Here is an 18,462-nt window from a genome sequence, read left to right on the forward strand (position 1 = left end):
TTAAGTAAGTACACCGAAATCAATATTTAGTGCTTCCTATGTGCCATAGACTGCTTCTCTTACTGTTTATAATCAGGTTGAGAATTGTATTTGTCACATTAAAAATTTTTTTTAATTAGTTTTATTCAAGGCATTAGGACATTGGTGGTTAATCTAATATTGGTAGAGGGAAGTAAGTTGTTGTTCATGACTTGCTTCAACAAGAATATGATGTAATGCACATATTGAGAAATTATATTCTAGGGAACATTTTTCTTTAAGTGAGGAATGAGAAATCAAGTTGTCTTCCCTTAATAGCTGGTCTATAAACAGAAATCTCTGTGCAGCTGAACCGTTTAGTTTTCCTTATGTTCTGTGATCATAAATGCTAAATTCCCACAGATTGCAGAGTGCGGATTTATACCAGGAAAAAAGGTTGTTTCTTTTTTTAGGTTGCTGATTTTTTTTTTCACTGTTAAAATTTGTTTCAAGTTGCAATTCAGTGCTTGGAGACAGTTTTTAAAGTCAGCCCAGAAGATACACATCTAGCAGTTTCACAGCCTTTGACAGAAATGTTCATGAATTCCTTCTGTAAGGTAAGTTGTCATTGTTTTCTTGTGAGTATCTGATTTAAGTATGACTGCAATATTATGTTGGATTGTTACTATTTGAGGGGCCAGGCTGATAAGCAACTAGCTTCTTCTTGGGTGTAAGATAGTCCACATAGATGCAGTTTAGGACCCACAATATGGCTCTTTTAATGTGCTTTAGATTTTCATATTATTAGCCATTCTCATTCTCTCACCTTCTTTTATATATAATGACATGTCTTGGTTGACTTCTTCAGTCCTTTACAGCATCTGAGTATTTTTAGATTTCTGACATCTTACTTGACATACCCCTAAAACATGGATTACAAGTTAAAAACAGAAGTGTTAAACGTTTAGGAAAAAACCATGTAGAAATAGACTCATCAGGAATTGAGTCATCATTTTGAAGCAGATTTCAGAAATTTGGCCACTGATGAGGCTCTTTAAAACAGGCAACGTTTTGCGGTCAGTATGCAAAAGAAAGACTGAAACCCAGGTTTTCTGATCCCCGCTCCTGAGGACTGTTTACATGGCCTCTGGTTTCTGGCCTTTTCAGGAAACATGGACCATAAGATTATCTGGAAAACTTTAAAGTTAGTGAGTTTAGGGCCCCAGGATGACCTCCTATGTGTGTTTTCATTACATTTTGGTGCCTCCCGGACTCCTTTTGTTGTTCTGGCTCTGTATTCAAGCTTCAGTACAGAATGAGGAACTCAGGAGAGAAACTGAAACATGTAACGTACGTGTGGTGCAGCCTGGCAGGGACCTTGCTGTGAATATCACATTGACTGTTTCTAGAACTTGTTGGAAAGAGGTCCTTAGAGTTGCAATGAAGATGATACTTGGCAGTAAACTCCTCCCTCTTTTTATCCTTAGGAAAAGAATAATACAGTTATACATTAATTCATCAAACATAAATTCTAATTACGTGACAAGATGTAAGGAGATGGTGGCACGTGTCTGTGTTCCTCGTTGGGAAATTCCCCTTTTCTTCTTTTTGCAAGCTGTGGTTCTTCCACTGTCTTGGCTGCGGCCTCCTTAGGGAACCCCCTTTCGGTGGCTGGAAATGGCTAGGGCTGAAGCCAACCTTCTTTACTCCAGCATGCCCGAGAGGCCTGTGCTTGGGACAGCGTTTGGACTTGCTGATTCTGTAGCTCCTGTCGCCACTGACCTAGCACTGAAGAGATCAGAACTTTTTTTCGCCTCCCCGGAAGCTCAAATTGACTTTCATACTCTGTTTAAATAAGAGCTCTTTGTGCTTTTCTTTTGCTATTTCTCTCTGATTGTATTTAATTGTAAAAATTTCTTGCTTACTATTTTTAAGATATCGTTTCTTGAAACCGGCTGCATAGTATACTGCATAGTGTTGTTTGTGGTATCAGTCCTTTAGCACTCCTGGTTAACAGCCTTGGCTCCATTACATATGTGTTTGTTAGCAGAGTATGGCAGAGAAAGTCTAAAACTTGTCTGAAGCAGCATGAAGATTGTTATAATTAAAGAAACTATTTGTCTCACCCAGTATCCTTGGTTGTTCTATCGGTCATTTTATTTTTAGGATACTGCTTTCCTGTTTTTCCCCCCAATTAAGTTTATATACTAAGTGGATTCATTCCTTTTATATAAAGTAGATAACACATCCCCACATCATGACCTGTTTAAATGTACTCAATGAATGTAAGAAATCATTTTCAAAGTTGTAAAACTGTGACGATTTCATTAAAATAATTCGCAAGGATTTAGACAGAATGCATTATAATCCATTTTTCAATATGCTATTTTTCTGACCCAAAAAAGTCACTTTTTTTTGGTGCATAAACTGCCCAGGCTTGTGAGAAGAGTTGAAATAGAAGGAACCTTAAAAGCAAGTACTGCAGGGCGGTAATGCGTCTTTGAACTACACTTATATCCTGAGTGACCATAGTCAGTTTTAAGGAGTGACTTCTACTTATAAAGATTCCCATTTGATTCTGTACTTTTTATTTTGATGAGTTATGTTTCGGAAAACTGATTATTAGAGAAATATTTTTTAAAAATAAGAATGATTCATACACTTTATCAGTGATTTTGTACTTGTGAATATTTGTGTGTAGTTAGCAAAGTGTATTTCCAGTGTGAGAGCCATCAAGTCTAATGAAAGTTTAGTCAAGACAAAGGTAATGGTGGATATATTTTAAATACAGTACATGTAGACATATAGTAAATGTTGGCTATAAATTATGCTTTCTTGAAAATTGCAGATTTATTTATGAACTTCAGAATCAAGTTTAAAGGCAACGCAATTTTAAAAAGATCTTTCAAAAATGGAAAAATGCATTGTGTTCCCAGTGCCACTCAAGATATTTATAAATTTTCATTTAGTTTTTATAAGCACCTTTGGTTTGAATCTTATTAATGCAAAAGAGGTTTGAGGATGATAGTATAGTGCTAAAAACAGGAAATTTATACTGTTTTTTATCTTATGATGAAATTAATATATGCCTATTGTTTTAAAAAAATTTGGACAATATGGAAAGATATAAAGAAGAGACTGAAAATTTCACATGCAAATATCACTACTGTTAACCTTTTGTCTACACCTTTCCAGTCTTTGTTTTTTAGCCTGTGTGTGTGCACATATTTAAATAATAGGATAATATTATAAATGCTTATTTGGGTAAACTGTGAAATTGACTTAGTAGGATATCTCTTATGATGTTACATATTATGTTTCAAAATTGTCACTAATATAAAAAAATCCTTTGAACATATTTCTATTCCTATTCTTTGTACACTGGTTCTATTTTTTGTTTATGAAGTAGGATTTCTGGGTATAAGGAAAGCAAGTAAAAAAAAATTTTGATTTTTCTTTTTGCCCATTATCTTCTAGTAAAATTCCACATATTCATTTTTCTAATAAAAGTATGTGAGAAGATTTTTCCCCTATTTCTTGCCAACACTACTATTTAGGTGTTAGATTTCATGACATGGAATGATAGATGATTTACTGTAATCTGGGTAATTTATTATTACTTTACTTATAGTTCTCTGGGATGACACTTTACGTAGCTAAATGGAAGTATACTGATTTTTATTTAATTTCAGAATGACATTCTGCCTCTTTCAAACTCAGTGCCTGAAGATGTGGGAAAAGCTGACCAATTAAAAGATGAAGGTGAATATTTCATAGAAAAATTGCTTATTTAGTAAAAATTTCTGGAACTCTAGAGAAAGTGACTCTGTCAATTGATAAGATTCTGGATTACACTGCCAAAACTGGATTGTCATAAGTCCACATGGCATTTATGAAGCAGAAATTAATGTGGTAGGGAAGAAGCCTGGAAATACAGAAGGGCCTGTAGGCAATATAAGTCTGGCTTACTTCAAAAGAAGCAGATCCTTGGGGCCGGCCCTGTGGCGGAGTGGTTAAGTTTGCGTGCTCTGCTTCAGCGGCCCAGGGTTTCACCGGTTCGGATGGCACCACTCATCAAGCCATGCTGAGGCGGCATCCCACATGCCACAACTAGGAGGACCCACAGCTAAAAATACAGAACTATGTACTGGGGAACTTTGGGGAGAAAAATGAAAAATAAAATCTTTTAAAAAAAAAAGCAGCAGATTCAGGGCTGGCCCCGTGGCTGTGGTTAAAGGTCCATGTGCTGCGCTTTGGCAGCCTGGGTTTGCAGGTTTGGATCCTGGGTGTGGACCTACTCCACTCATCAGCCATGCTGTGGAGGCATCCCACATACAAAGTAGAGGAAGATGTTAGCTCAGGGCATATCTTCCTCAAGCAAAAACAAAAACAAAAAAGAGGAGGATTGGCAATGGATATTAGCTCAGGGTGAATCTTCCTCACCAAAAAAAAAAAAAAAGAAGAAGAAGAAGCAGGTCTGTTGTGAGTAAAACTTGCAAAGCAAATAAGTAAAGGGGTGATTACTTGTAACTGTATCTGTTATGTGTACTCTAGGATCCCAAATTCTTCTTAATGCTTAATCAAAGAGATGAAAATAATCTTCAGTACTATTTTAACTTTTGTATATTTAGTGTTTTTGAGTTCTTTGAAATTTGTTAAGGCATGCCTATGGCACTTGACTAAAGTGGTTATTAGCACGTTTGATTACTACATTATTAAATTTTCTAGTTTGGTTATTGAGGCATTCTTGGTTTTAATAAATCAGTCACTGTTGAGGGTCTGTGTTCACTTTTTCCGTCCTGTCAGCTACGTTGTGCTGTAGAGGAGAGCCAGGTCAGGCCTACAAGATTTGTTTTAGCAAGCTGTAGGGCAGAGACTTGACCTTTTAGCCGTGAATGAGAGCCAACAAATTCCCTGTCCTGTAGGCAGAGAGCAGTTAGGGAATACGCCATGTTCAGAAGCTATACAAAATGGTTCAGAACCGTTTTCTGGCCTTTTCTTTAGTTCGTATCCTGAAAAAGGCAGTTGAGTTAAAAAAAAAAAAAAGAATCAATTGGCATCTAAAAAAGTAGATATGGACAAGAGTATGCTTTTCCTACTGCTCAGGCCTGGTCGTCTCTATTAGGTCTGTAAATATACACCTATATCACATTTTTAATGGCTGCAGTGTTCCGTGGTACTATTAGATCATGACTTACTTATCTAAACAGATAATTTTGTAATCCTAAGTAACATTGTCTTAATATCTTTGTCTGTATTTTTGCTATTCTGTGATTATCTTCTTAAGATTACATTATGAAGTGCTGTGTTTCCAACAAATAGGCTGATTCCAGTTTTCAATTTTTTATCTCCTCTAAGAAATGACATCACTACAGTGACTTAAAATTTTAGAATATTATGACTTTCAAAAATTACATGCAAAATAAAGCAACTAGATCCTCATTGTCATTTGAGTTATAGTATTCCCCAAAGAGTTTGGATTTAACCTATCCAGATACAAATGCGTTTTTCATATATTAGTTTCTAATTGAAACACTCTAGTCTGATGTTTCATACTCTCCCTCATTTTTGTAGTGCATGAAAGCCTCAGTGATGTGGTGTGTTCTCCACGACATTTTGCTTTTGCAGCTCTCTTGGTTTAGCTCTAGTAATCATGTTGAATAACTGGCAAGTTGAAATTTTATTTTTGTCCCTCATGTTTGCTCCCCTGGGAGACTGCATTCCCTGTAGAGTTTGCTTTGATATAATGACTGTTACTCAGATGAGGGTCAGGAGGAGATACAGGGTGAGACTCACCTACTGTGGCAGCATGGGTAGGTTGAGTTACTTACTGCTTTTGCCTTTAACCAAAAGTTTTTCTTCTTTGTTTTCACTAAGGCATGTCACATCTAGGACACAGTACACATCAAGTTAGAGCAATTGTCATTTTTTACAGGTTTTGCTGTTTGAGTGAAAACAAATGGCCCTGGTAGATCGTCAAGCATAGGGTTATTGGAGGCTGCACGTTACACTCATGTGTGTTAATCCCGGCTTCTAGCCAACTAGTACCTTTCCATTAAGGTTGCTTTCAAATATTTTTGTGTGCTTTTGCTTCTGAAGAGCTGCAGTAAGATCAGACAGAACCAAGAAGGGTTTATTGCTGTCATTCCCTGACATGTCACAGAAGTATAGGCATATCTCATAGGGTCGTCTTGAGAATTAAAGGAGACAATTTTTAGGAGAGTGTCATGTAACTATAAAATGCTGTACAATGCTTAGTTATATTTATTTTCACAAATTTCTTTCTTTGTGTCCTGAATTTTTACATACTGAATATTTTATGGCTTGAAGCTTTTTATCATTAATATGTATATATATCACTAATATATATAGTATGTATATATTCAACATAGTGTCTACACATTTGAGATAGTTTACAGGAAATGTCATAAAATAGGTTTTAATAATAATAATAATAATAAAATGCCACCCCGAGACAAAAAAGCCCAAGAGCAACAAGAAAATCCCAGTAACCCAGAAAATATAAATCTTTTACATGGAAGAAGCAAATCTATTTAAGTACCTAGACTATTGTAGTTAACTTCTTGCTCAATTATAAAAACTATGTAATCCTCTTAGCTTCCTCAGAGGCTTTATCTTAATTTGTTTTTGGGAGTGGTGATCCAAATTCAGTTCTTTTAAACTTTTCAAAAACACCTTATTGAGCTATAATTCACGTACCATGCAATTGACTCCTTTAAAGTTTACAAATTCATTGGTTTTAGTTTATTCTCAGAGTTGTGCAGCCATCACCACAATTATAGAACATTTTTATCACCCCAAAAAGAAACCATGTCCCCATTAGCAGGCACTCTTTATATTCATTTCTGATTCTTTATTTGCAGTAATTCTTATATGATTTAGATGTTTTTATCTACCTGCCTTTCCTTTAATCTTCCTGTTTCTGTTCCCTGCAAATTTCCACCCTCCTTCTCCCATTAAGTAGCTAATAATTTATTAAAAAACAAGGCTAATTAGAGAGCCGCTGGTTTGGAGAAAGCTGGAAGGAATAATAGAGGCTTTTGTGATGTATAAATTCTTCCTTCTAATCCTAGTGTTTTAAAAATTTCGGTTTTAAACATTGGTTCTTAAAAGTGAATAGGACACTTTTTTCTCTTTAATGGATTACAAAAGATAGCCCCAGGAAGTCCTTTATTTTACTGCCAGTTGTTAACTTAGCTAAATTATTGCCAGATGGATCTGCAGAAGCTCTTCCTGAAAATTAGTGCCCGTTGGGCTAGCCATGGTCTCTGTAATTCTGTCTTTCTGTAAATAAATCTCAAATAGTCCCCTTTTTAAAAAGAATCTACGTCTGGAAGGGATAGCACATAAAATTATTATCTGCCAACAACATATTAGCGTGATTCGTTTTACCAGCTTACCCACACAGCGGAGTTCTGAGGGCTCGGTTACTCAGCTGAGGGATGTATCACAGGGAAGGAGTGCGAGGGCAGGTCCAGACTGAGATGGTGATTGATGAGGGTGTGGTATCTGGGATGGGGTGGGCAGCTCTAAAAGGCAGGAGAGAGATGAAGATACAGATTAGATTTCGCCATGAGATAATCATAACTGTTGCATTTACTCAATTATCGAAGCCCAGATTTTATAAGGTATACAACCATTAATTTTTTTTAAGCTGCATCGTTAAAATCATTCAAACACACTGAGGGCTAAGGGGTATCCACTCTATAGTACAATATAAAATTCATCTCCAGTGTGACTGAAAAATCATGTTGCTGACCTTCCCATTATTGTAGTTTCTAGGATTAAAATTTATCTTTCAGACTTTATATTTTTTCTGTATATTGTACTGACTGTACCTATTGATTACTTTATTTTAGGTAATAACCACATGAAAGAAGAAAATTATGCTGCTGCAGTGGATTGCTACACACGGGCAATAGAATTGGATCCAAATAATGCGGTTTATTATTGCAACAGGTAAACTGGCACTATTGTTGCATGTTTACAGTTCTAAAAAATTTGCGTTCATAGCTCTGAAGGAGAACTGTAGAACACTTATTTATTTAGAAAATTTTGAAAGTTCAGCAAAGTATAAAGAAGGAAAAAAATAAACTCATAAACTTACCACTTAGAGGTAACCGCTGTTAGTAAGCTTTTGTCATACTTTGTGTGATATAAGTGTAATCGATTTTAGATTCAGGTTTATTACTAGGCATATCATAACCACGTCCTTCGTTTATTGAAATCCTTCATAAATGTTATTTAAACTGAGACAAATTAGTCTATTACCTCTTAATCTTTTTTATATTCCTAGCACCTATTGTTGTGGTTGGCAAAGCAGCACTCAGTGTTATTTTTTAGTAAATACATAGATGTTCCTTAATTTACTTACTTGTTGACCTGCTGGTAGACGTTGAGGTTGTCCTTTTTTTTCAATATCATAAAGCTACCCTGAACATCTTTGTTTCTAAAATTATTTTCTGGACTTCAGATTTTCTAGACTTTGGGTTTATCTTTGAAAATTCACTCAGTAGATCTAACAGTGTATACATTTAAAAAATTGTTGATGCAAATTGTATAATTGTTCCAACTTCTTTGAAAATATTTTGAAAATTAATGTCCTCCCCTAGGAGTGTATGAGTGTATATATTTTTACCACACCCTTATCAGCACTAAGTACTTGAATTATTATTTATTATTGTTAATTTACTATTATTATTATTTTAATAGTAATTGTTCTAATTTACATTTAATTACTGGTGAGCTTAGACATTTTCCCCCCCAGGGAAAATTCACCCTGAGCTAACCTCTGTTGCCAATCTTCCTCTTTTTGGTTGAGGAAGATTTGCCCTGACCTAACCGCTGTGCCCGTCTTCCTCTACTTTGTATGTGGGTCACCACCACAGCATGGCTGTGGACAAGTGGTGTAGGTCCATGCCTGGGAACTGAACCTGGGCTGCTGAAGTAGAGTGTGCTGAACTTAACCACTAGGCCACGGGGCTGGTCCCCTTTGACATTTTTCAAATGTTGGCCATTTGTGAGTTTTTTTCTTGAAGTTATCTGTTTGTACCTGTGCCAGGCCTTACCCTGTTTGACCTTGGACTTTTTTTTTCTCTGTTCTGCCCTTTTTAACAGGGGTCTGACCCCTATAGGCTGCATTTCCCAGACTCCTTTGTCACTGAGGTTTTGTCTGGGTTCAGCCATGGGAGAAGCTGGCAGGAGGCTGGAGGGCAGAAGGGAGAAGTTGGGGGTATTTCTTCCCCTCTTTTTACATCACAGTGTTTATCCAGCAGGGGCTGCTTCTCATCCTTGTCTCGAGGTCCCACCCAAGGTACCTGCTATGGTCCCAGCTTTTGCCAGGTGATGTTGGGTTTTGGGCTCTGCACTTTGTCCTCTGTTTTAGGGATGGTCATGGCTCCCTGCTGTTGCTAGCCTCTGGATTGCTGCACAACCCCCTGTTTGGCATCTCAGCTCTTCTATCAGCTATGTAATCAATTCCCTGCACTAAATTATTCTGATTTAAAGTTCTCATAGAACTTTTTTGCAATGATGAACATAATTTATATCTGCATTGTCCAATACCGTAGGCACTGGCCACAGTGGCTATTGAGCATTTGGAATGTGGCTAGTGAAATTGAGTGACTAAATTTTTAATGTTTAATTAATTGAAGATCACTTTACATTTAAATAGCCACATGTAGCTTGTGGCTACTGTAATGGACAGCATAGCTCTATATTAAAGATATAATCCTTTTGTCCTAATTGCACAGCTTATTGTTTGCCTTTTAATGTTTCTTCATATGTCAAAGTTTTAAATATTTATATAGACAAATTTGGTTTTCTTTCCCTTTGAGCTTTATTCCAATGTTTTTAGGCTTAAAGCTCTTCGTATTTACAGATTTCACAGACTATTTTCTTATTTTTCCTTTACATTTAAATTTTATCATCTCACATCTATTTTAGTATGAGACTGGTATGACTGTTTTAACCAGTCTGAAACTTTTCATAACAGTTCATTATAAAGATTATAAAAATTACCTTTGATTATATAGTAAGTTCTTATATTTGCAAAAGATCTTTAATTTTATCTAATCTTTCACTGAGTTATTCTAACCATATTTAGGGTATTCATACCCTTCTGAGATAGTCTCAGAAGTCTCCCCACCTTTTCTTTTGTTTTTATATCTGTTAGAGAAGTCTTCCTTATCTTGACGCTGAATTTGTTTTCCTATAGCTTCTCTCAGTTGGCCTGATTTTTCTTCTTAAGGGCTATTACAGAATATGTATGATTCTTCTTTTTCATGACAGTACCTGACATTTCGAGGTTTTTCACCATATTCACTTGAGTTCTTTTCTTTTCTTCATGTTAAACGCTTGCAGCTTCTTCAATTAAACTCAGGTGGTACAGCTTGAAGTCCTGCACTTGTGCTCTAAACTTGCTCCAGTTTACCTGTGTCTGTTACTGTGTAGTTCCCAGAAGTTAACACAGTATATCTGACATCAGTCTGGCCAGAACAGTCTTGTATGGCTCTCATTCAACCTATATTAGGATTTCGTAGCATTATTTATTACATTCATATTTTGATTTTTGTTTATTAAAGCCTCTCTTTTTCGCATATTTGCTCTATCCTATCGTTCAATCATATATTCATTTGACAGGTTCTTGCCAAACACCTGCTATGTACCAGCCCTGTCACTGGAGGTAAAAGTTAGTTGTCTGGACTCAAATGAAGGATCTGATATTTTATCACTATAGAATTTTATCTTGTTACAGTCTCTTATTTATATGTCTCTTAACCTTTTGGGATAATTTGTAAAGTAATATATTTGCTTTTGCTCCTAGATTCATGTCGTCCACGAACTGGAGAAGAGTTTTGTATCTTACATTCTATCAGTTACAAAGTCAACCAATGGAGCAATCATAGGGGAGAGGTTAAGAGCAGGGTTCCAACTCAGACTCTTTGAATTCTAATTTCCAGCTCTGCTTCTTACTACCTAAATGGCCTTCAGCAAGTTATCTGACATATCTATGCCTTAGTTTCCCCATTGGTAAAATGTGGATAATAGTATTTACCTCAAAGGATTGTTGTAAAGACCAAATAGTTAATACATGGAAAGTGCTAGGAAAGTGTCTAGTGAAGAGTGTTGGATGCAATAATAGCTACTGTCATTATTTACACAGTCTGGGTTTTTGCCTCAATCGGAATATGAAGAGAGAGCCAAATTTTGGGGAGGTCCACAGATGTTGTCAATTATCTTTCTCTGATTTACCAGTCTGGTGGCAACCCTGTTAAAATAAAATAGAAATTATATTAGTGTGATAGGACTTGTTCTTAATTAATTTATTGTCATTTTCTTTCTTTTTTTGTTTTCAACAATTTTATGAAAATTTTCAAAGTTTGAAGATGTTTACAGTGAATACTCCTATATCCACATATAGATTTTGCTGTTAATCTTCTAGTATATTTGCTATATCACATATTTATTCATCTGTCTGCCTCTCTATTCATTGCTCCATCTTATTTTTGATGCATTTCAAGGTAAATTGCCGCCATGAGTGCACTTTCCCCCTAAATACTTTAGCTTGCATATCATTAGCTAGAGTTCAATATTTGTTTACTGTTTTTTAATTTTGAGGTAAAATTTACATGCAAGAAAATGTACAAATTTTAAGTGTACTTTCACTGAGTTTTGACAGATGCACATGCCTGTATAACCCAAACTCCTATCAAGATATTGAAAATTGCCATCAGCCCAGGAAGTTCCATAGGCCTACAACATTTACTGGAGGCAACCATTATTTTGGGATTTTGGATTTGATTTGTTTCTCTTACAATTTCATATAAAAGGAATCATATCATAGGTACCCTCTGGATTAGACTTTTTTTGCTCAGCATAATGGTTTTGAGATTGACCCATGTTGTTGCCTGTATCAGTGGTGTCCCATTGTTTGAATGTACCCCAGTTTGCTTAGCTGTTTTCCTCATCATGGTCACCTGGGCTGCTTTTAGTTTTTGTTCCTTTCGTATTTTGAACAGAATTTATAGTTATTTGTGAAAGGATGGGATCCATAGGACTTTAGCTGGCCATACTGGAAACTTCCATTTTCTTTTTTCACAAAAAAATCCCTTTATTTATCTGTTCTCATAATCTAGCCCAGAAAAAGAGAAAATCCAAATAATTTGTGAAGAATGAATTCCCCAAGCTGTGGTTTTATGTTTGAATGTTATTCGCTATAATCAGCTGAATATACATGTATTTTAATTTAGCATAAAAATCTTGAAATAAATCCATTTTAATAGTGTCACAAGATGTTATGATGAGCTATGTTATCAGACAATTGCTTATTTATAGAGCACAGTAAGCCATAGACTTATAACTATGAATATAGTAAATCTGAGCCTAAATAAATCATTTATTTTTAATGAGATCAAGGTTCATGAATAATCTTATGCCCACTAGTACTGTATCAGAAGAGATGCTTGGCAATGCCTATGCTTGCTTTTCATTTAATTATTGTTAAATTGAAATGAATAATTATGCTTCTCTTTTGCATTTAAATAGTATCCTTTTCCCTGAGGAGTTCAGTAATAGAGCATGCAGTTTAATATTAAAGAATTAGAAAACTTTATTTGTATATTTAATCAAAATATTGAATAAGCTTTAGAATCTTTTTCTTTTTTAGACTCTAGTAACTATAAATAATATCTCAGTAGCCTGTAGTCTTGCCAACTACCTCTTGCCATTTTTCTTAGCCAGCAGGCTGCCAAGAGTTGGAAGCTCAGAATAGCAGAACTGAATCTTCCTTTTAATATCCATTTCACAGTTTTATTACTAATTAAAATATTGTTCACGTACTAAAGTTGGTAGGATGAAGCAAAGTTTACTTTTTATAGAAGTAACTTTTTTATATGTTAGAAAATGATCAGTTGGCACATTTCTTAACATGAATCTTTCTTTTCTAACATTTGTCTTCTATTTTGGCCTTTTTAGGATCCTAATGATGCTTTAGGCTTAGCCTAGATACAAGGAAAAGCTGAGTCCTTCTTTGAAAATCTTTTATTTACTTTTGCTTTTTTTCTATGCTCCTAGCACTTACCATGATATGTAACATTTATAAGTTTATCATACATTCTGCCTTTCCTTATAGTTATGTATATATTTTTATTTCTTCATGTGAAGGGCAGAGATTGTATTTTGTGTCTGTTTGTATCCCCTATAGTACCTAGCGCTGTGCCTTACAGGAGTTCAGCCAATTTTTGTTGGATGCATGACAGACTACAGAAGAAATATAAGAAATTTCCAGTGACGTTGAAGTGACCAGACACTCACATTAACGTTTGTATTCATAAAACAACAAATGGTTGAGTACAGGTCTAAAACATTTCCAAGTCCTGTATGATATGGACTGAACAGCTAGTTTTTCTATGTCTTCTGTCCCTAAACAATGTTCTTATTTCTTTTGTACAACCTTAGTATGTATAGTTGTCTCCTGTTTGTGGGATGGCTGGATGGTTGGATGACTGAAGCAGTAAGTGGAATTAAAGATATACAGGAAGGAGAGAGAGCATGATAGAGAGAGCTTGTCTGGAAGGCCTCTCAGGTGATGGGGAATTCGAGCTGGAGCTGGATTTGATGGACAGGTAGAGCTTGGATGGACAGAGGAGAGGGGAAGGCATTTTAGGTTGGAGAGCATAGTTTAAAGGGCCAAGTTAGGCAGCATCAGGCCTTTGCACCAAGGAATGCTAGTGACAGTGTGAGCTCTGAGAAAGATGGGAACAGAGACCTCATTGTTTTGCGTGTCGTTTTTCCTCCACCTCCATGAGCACTATCTAGTCCCAGGTTCCCTGGGATTTGAACTTGGTTTTTGAACTTGGTGCTGAATCTCAGTTTAACTGCTTACTCGCTGGGTGACCTTGGGCAGCCACTTAACCTTTTCGAGCCTCAATTTCCTCACTTGTAAAATAGAGACAATACTACCACTTCACAGGGTAGTTGTGAGGGGTGATAATATATACAAACTCCCTAGCATAGTTCTAGGCTTTCAATGTGTGTTTCTTTCAAAAACAATGTGAGACATTTTTAGTTGTAAGAATAGGTTTTTGCTATAATTTATTTATGCATGGTATATAGCATGGGAAATGTAACATACCTGCACTTTTTTTCCTGCCTTATTTTCTATAAAAATAGAATGCAAGTTACTTTTGCTCTAACAAGGTAGAGAAGGCAAGGGTGTCTGAAAGCATGGTGACTCTGACTGTATTGTTCTGCTGGAATTCCATTAGTTATGCCCTGATAACCAGACAGCAGGGGCAGAGAGAGCACACCACATTGTTATTCAGTTCAGACCCTGGCATGTTTGGCTTCATGTCACAGAAGATTCAAATATAGCCTGACTTCTCTTCCCTTTCCTGGCCTCAGAGGTTCAGACGCCTCTCCTCTTTCTTTTGTGAGCTACACAAATCTGCTTTCATCCTAGCTTGCAGTTTATGATCTAAAGCTAAAGCCAGCAAGGTTAAAACATAGTCCTCCCCTTCCCTTTTGCCCACTCTTCTTTCTGGGTCTGATCTCTGTGCTTTATTCCTTGTCTTATTATCAGTATCCGAAGCAAGAAATCAGGGAGCCATCCACTATGTTTCCGTTTTCCATGTCCCTCCCACATAGCTAATTTGTTCCCAGCACCATTCTTTTGGTCTCGGTTCTTAACTTTTGCTAAACTAGTGCAAGGGTAACTTCAATTGGCTTCTTGTTTTCCCTTTCATTCCCCACTCCAGTCTTCTGCCAAAAAGACTTTTCTGAAATGTGACATTCACCATCTAACTCCTGCTTTCTGTTCACTAGTTCCAAAAATCTACATCATCAAATTTAAGTTCCTCAGCATGATACATAAGATCTTTTGTAATCTAGGCTCTTGCTTTTCTTTTCGCTGTATCATCTTCATTTTTCCTCCAACCCCGTTCCTGTTCTCTCTACTCTCCATGCACATGTAATGTGAAGCTTACTGATTTCTTAAAAATACTATGTTGGGACATCTCTCCATGCTTTTATGTGCTTCCTCCTCTGCCTAGAATATTTTCCGCTTATCTAATTGGTCGACTACTAGTCATCCTTCAAGACCATGTTGGGTGTTGCTTCTTTTGGGAAGACTTTCTTAGTTTCTTTTCTCCCTAACCCCCTCACCATACCTCTACACCCTTCTCTGCCAGCCATGTCCAGTGGAGTGATGCTGTCCAATATGGTAACTCCTAGGCACATGTGGCTGGTTAAATATAAATTAATTAAAATTAATAAAGTTAAAAAAATCAGTTTCTCATTTGCACCAGCGTATTTCAGATGCTCTTAAGTTATATGTATTTAGGGACTACTGTATTGCATAGTACAGATAAAGAATTTTTCTATCACAGAAAGTTCTATTAGACAGCTCCCCACCTTTCTCTGCGTCACCTCTTGCTTTGATACTTCCATTGTTGCATTTATCATACTATTTATTTATTTACATGTCTATTTCCCTATTAGACTGTGAAAAGTTGGAGGCCAGAGATATCCTCTTCATCTCTGTATATTTGGTTTTAAGTTCAAGGTTTAGCATATTATAGCTGTTCAACAAAAGTCTCAGTTGAATTGATTCAGTGAAAAGGAGAGTGGCCTCTACTTGAAGGCTTGTAATGATGAAGCAGTCACATGACAGCATGTTACATATATATGTATTTCCTAAATATATATGTATTTAGGAAAACAAGTTTAAACCTATTTAAACTTACTGAAAGAGTGATGCAATGAACATCCATATACGCTTACCCTGGAGTCAATAGTAGCTAACATTTTGCCACATTTCTCTCTCTCTTTCTCTCTCTCTGTGAGGGTGTGCATGTGTGTGTGTGTGTATATATATATATAAAATTCTCTTCTGATCCTAAATACTTCAGATATATCTCCTAAGAATAAGGATATACTCCACATAACTTTGATAGCATTCACATGTCAGAAAATTAGCATTAAAATTAAAATTTCTCCAATTGTCCCAAAAATACCTTCTGTAGCTATGTCTTTGTTCCAGAATCCAGTCAAGGTTCATGAACTGCATTTTGATATGTCACTTTAGTCTCTTTTAATCTAGAAAATATCCCTGTCTTTCTTGATTGTTTGTTTTACATGACGTAGACTTTTTTGGGGAGGAGGAAGATTGTCACTGAGCTAACATCTGTGCCAGTCTTCCTCTATTTTGTATGTGGGATGCCACCACAGCATAGCTTGATGAGTGGTGCGTAGGTCCACACCTGGGATCCAAACCCTGGCCCACCAGAGTGGAATGCGTGAACTTAACCACTACTCCACTGGGCTGGCCCTGACATAGACTTATTTGAGGAGTTCAGGACAATGATCTCATAGAATGTGCCATATTCTGGACTGGTGTGATCACTTCCTCAGGATTAAATGTAGGTTAAATCTTGGTATGAAGCCTACATGAATAGTTATGTGTACATTTATTGCATTATATTAGAAGGCGCATAATTTCAAACTATCCCGTTAGTGGTAATTCTAAGTTTGATATTTTAGGCTGGTGACCACTATATGAGTTATTCCTTTTCTAATTAAAAATAATCCATGGGGTCAGATCATGTGAATATCATGTTCCCCAACAGCCTTTTATCATTTCCGTTACATATATTTCCTCACATATTTCTGTAAAGAAGAGCTTTCTTCCCTGTACCCCCTTTTCCACCTTCCTCCTCCTTCCCTCTCCCTCAGCTTTTTTGGGTATCATTATGGACTCGTCAATTTTCAAAAATTCGCTATTCAATGTGTTATAATAAATTACCATAATTATTGTTTTTGGCACTTAAATTATCCCATGTTTGGCTAGTGGGAACCCCTTTAAACTGGCTGTGTCCTTTTATATAACTTCATTTGCTTTTGAACACTTTCTTGCTGTGTGAGACAGGGTATTCTAGATTTTCCTTGTGCTTTCTCTGCCCTAGACTTGGGCTCAGCTAACTTACAAGGAGTCCCTGTTCCTTTTAGTGGAGAATGGTATTTAGAAACCAAGATCTGGTTGCAGGACATGATCATTGCTACTGAAGTGTTACTGCTTCTAGGTTCTTTCAGTGGACAGAGCTAGGAAATATATATTTATATATATTATATATATATATATAGAGAGAGAGAGAGAGAGAGAGTGTGTGTGTGTGTGTGTGTGTGAGAGAGAGTGTGTGAGGAAGATTGGCCCTGAGCTGACATCTATTGCCGATCTTCCTCTTTTGTTTTGCTTGAGGAAGATTGTTGCTGAGCTAACATCTGTGCCAGTCTTCCTCTATTTTATGTGGGATGCCAACACAGCCTGGCTTGATGAGTGGTGCTAGGTCCCTGCCCGGTGTCCAAACCTGCGCACCCCAGGCAGCTGAAGCAGAGTGCATGAACTTAACCACTACACCACCTGGCTGGCCCCAGGAAATATATTTTTTGAAAAGTCATCAGCTTATATGGATAGCTTCAATTCACATTCCATTGTCACAGATATCTCCCTTACCATCTACATTTTATATTTGTGTCTTTTTTTTTTTTGAGGAAGATTAGCCTTGAGCTAACATCCGCCACCAGTCCTCCTGTTTTTGCTGAAGGAGATTGGCCCTGAGCTAACATATGTGCCCATCTTCCTCTATTTTATATGTGAGACACCTGTCACAGCATGGCTTGATAAGCAGTTCGTAGGTCTGCGCCTGGGATCTGAACTGGCGAACCGTGGGCCCCCAAAGCAGAGCATGCGAACTTAACCACTACACCACTGGGCTGGCCCCTCCATTTTATATTTATATGTCTTTTCTCCCATAGTGAAAACATTGCTTTCCAACAATACCAATATATTTACTCATTTACTCTATCCTTCAATATCTCTGAGTTGGTATTACAACACTAGTGTTACACTACTAACAAGTCTACTAAGTAAACTTCAGAATTTCTTTGCAATTTTTTCTTTTTGTCCTTAGAGTGTATCTCACTAAAGATGTATACTCAGAATATTGTGCTTGAAAGTTACTTGAATTCTTTCTTTTTGATATACAGTTAGGATTGCATGTTTCTGTTTTATTCAGTTTGAAGGTTTGCTTTTTCATTCTTTTTGAAGTCCCTTCTACTCCATTCCCACCCGTCCTCTATAGGATCAGAGTGAGACTTTTAATATAGGATTGACTTCTAAGCCATGTAAATGTTTTCCGCAAAATTAAACTAAAAAGGATGATCAGTAAATAATGACTCTCTCTATCTAATAATGTTCTTTGCCTTGTATCTAATATTAATGTCTCTATGCCAGCTTTCTTTGGCTTGGCTTTCAGTTTGCCTGATTGTCTTTTTCTATCCCTTTAACTTCACCCTGCGTGTGATTATGTTTTAGGTGATATCTTATGTATACAATTTGAAAATCTGATTTTTATCTAGGCAACTTTATGATTACTTATATATTTGAATTGTTTTCTGCTATCTTATTTTTTACCTTCTTTTCCATCC

At 36.4% G+C, this 18,462-nt stretch overlaps 1 protein-coding gene across 6 annotated transcripts in view; it reads left to right on the forward strand.

Annotated features, from left to right (window-relative positions):
• SGTB (small glutamine rich tetratricopeptide repeat co-chaperone beta) overlaps positions 1-18,462 on the forward strand; it is a 51,439-nt gene that overhangs the window by 9,417 nt on the left and 23,560 nt on the right. For 4 of the 6 annotated variants that reach the window (XM_001492435.7, XM_023625605.2, XM_023625603.2 and 1 more), the window contains exons 3-5: positions 472-575; positions 3,651-3,720; positions 7,839-7,938. In XM_001492435.7, the coding sequence (XP_001492485.1) occupies positions 472-575; positions 3,651-3,720; positions 7,839-7,938 (274 nt within the window). Of the gene's footprint in view, positions 1-431; positions 576-3,650; positions 3,721-7,838; positions 7,939-18,462 lie in introns of all 6 variants that reach the window. The other 2 variants (XM_070246204.1, XM_070246203.1) reach the window with 2 other exon arrangements.

This window comes from Equus caballus, chromosome 21, assembly GCF_041296265.1.
Source record: "Equus caballus isolate H_3958 breed thoroughbred chromosome 21, TB-T2T, whole genome shotgun sequence".
NCBI lineage: Eukaryota > Metazoa > Chordata > Mammalia > Perissodactyla > Equidae > Equus > Equus caballus.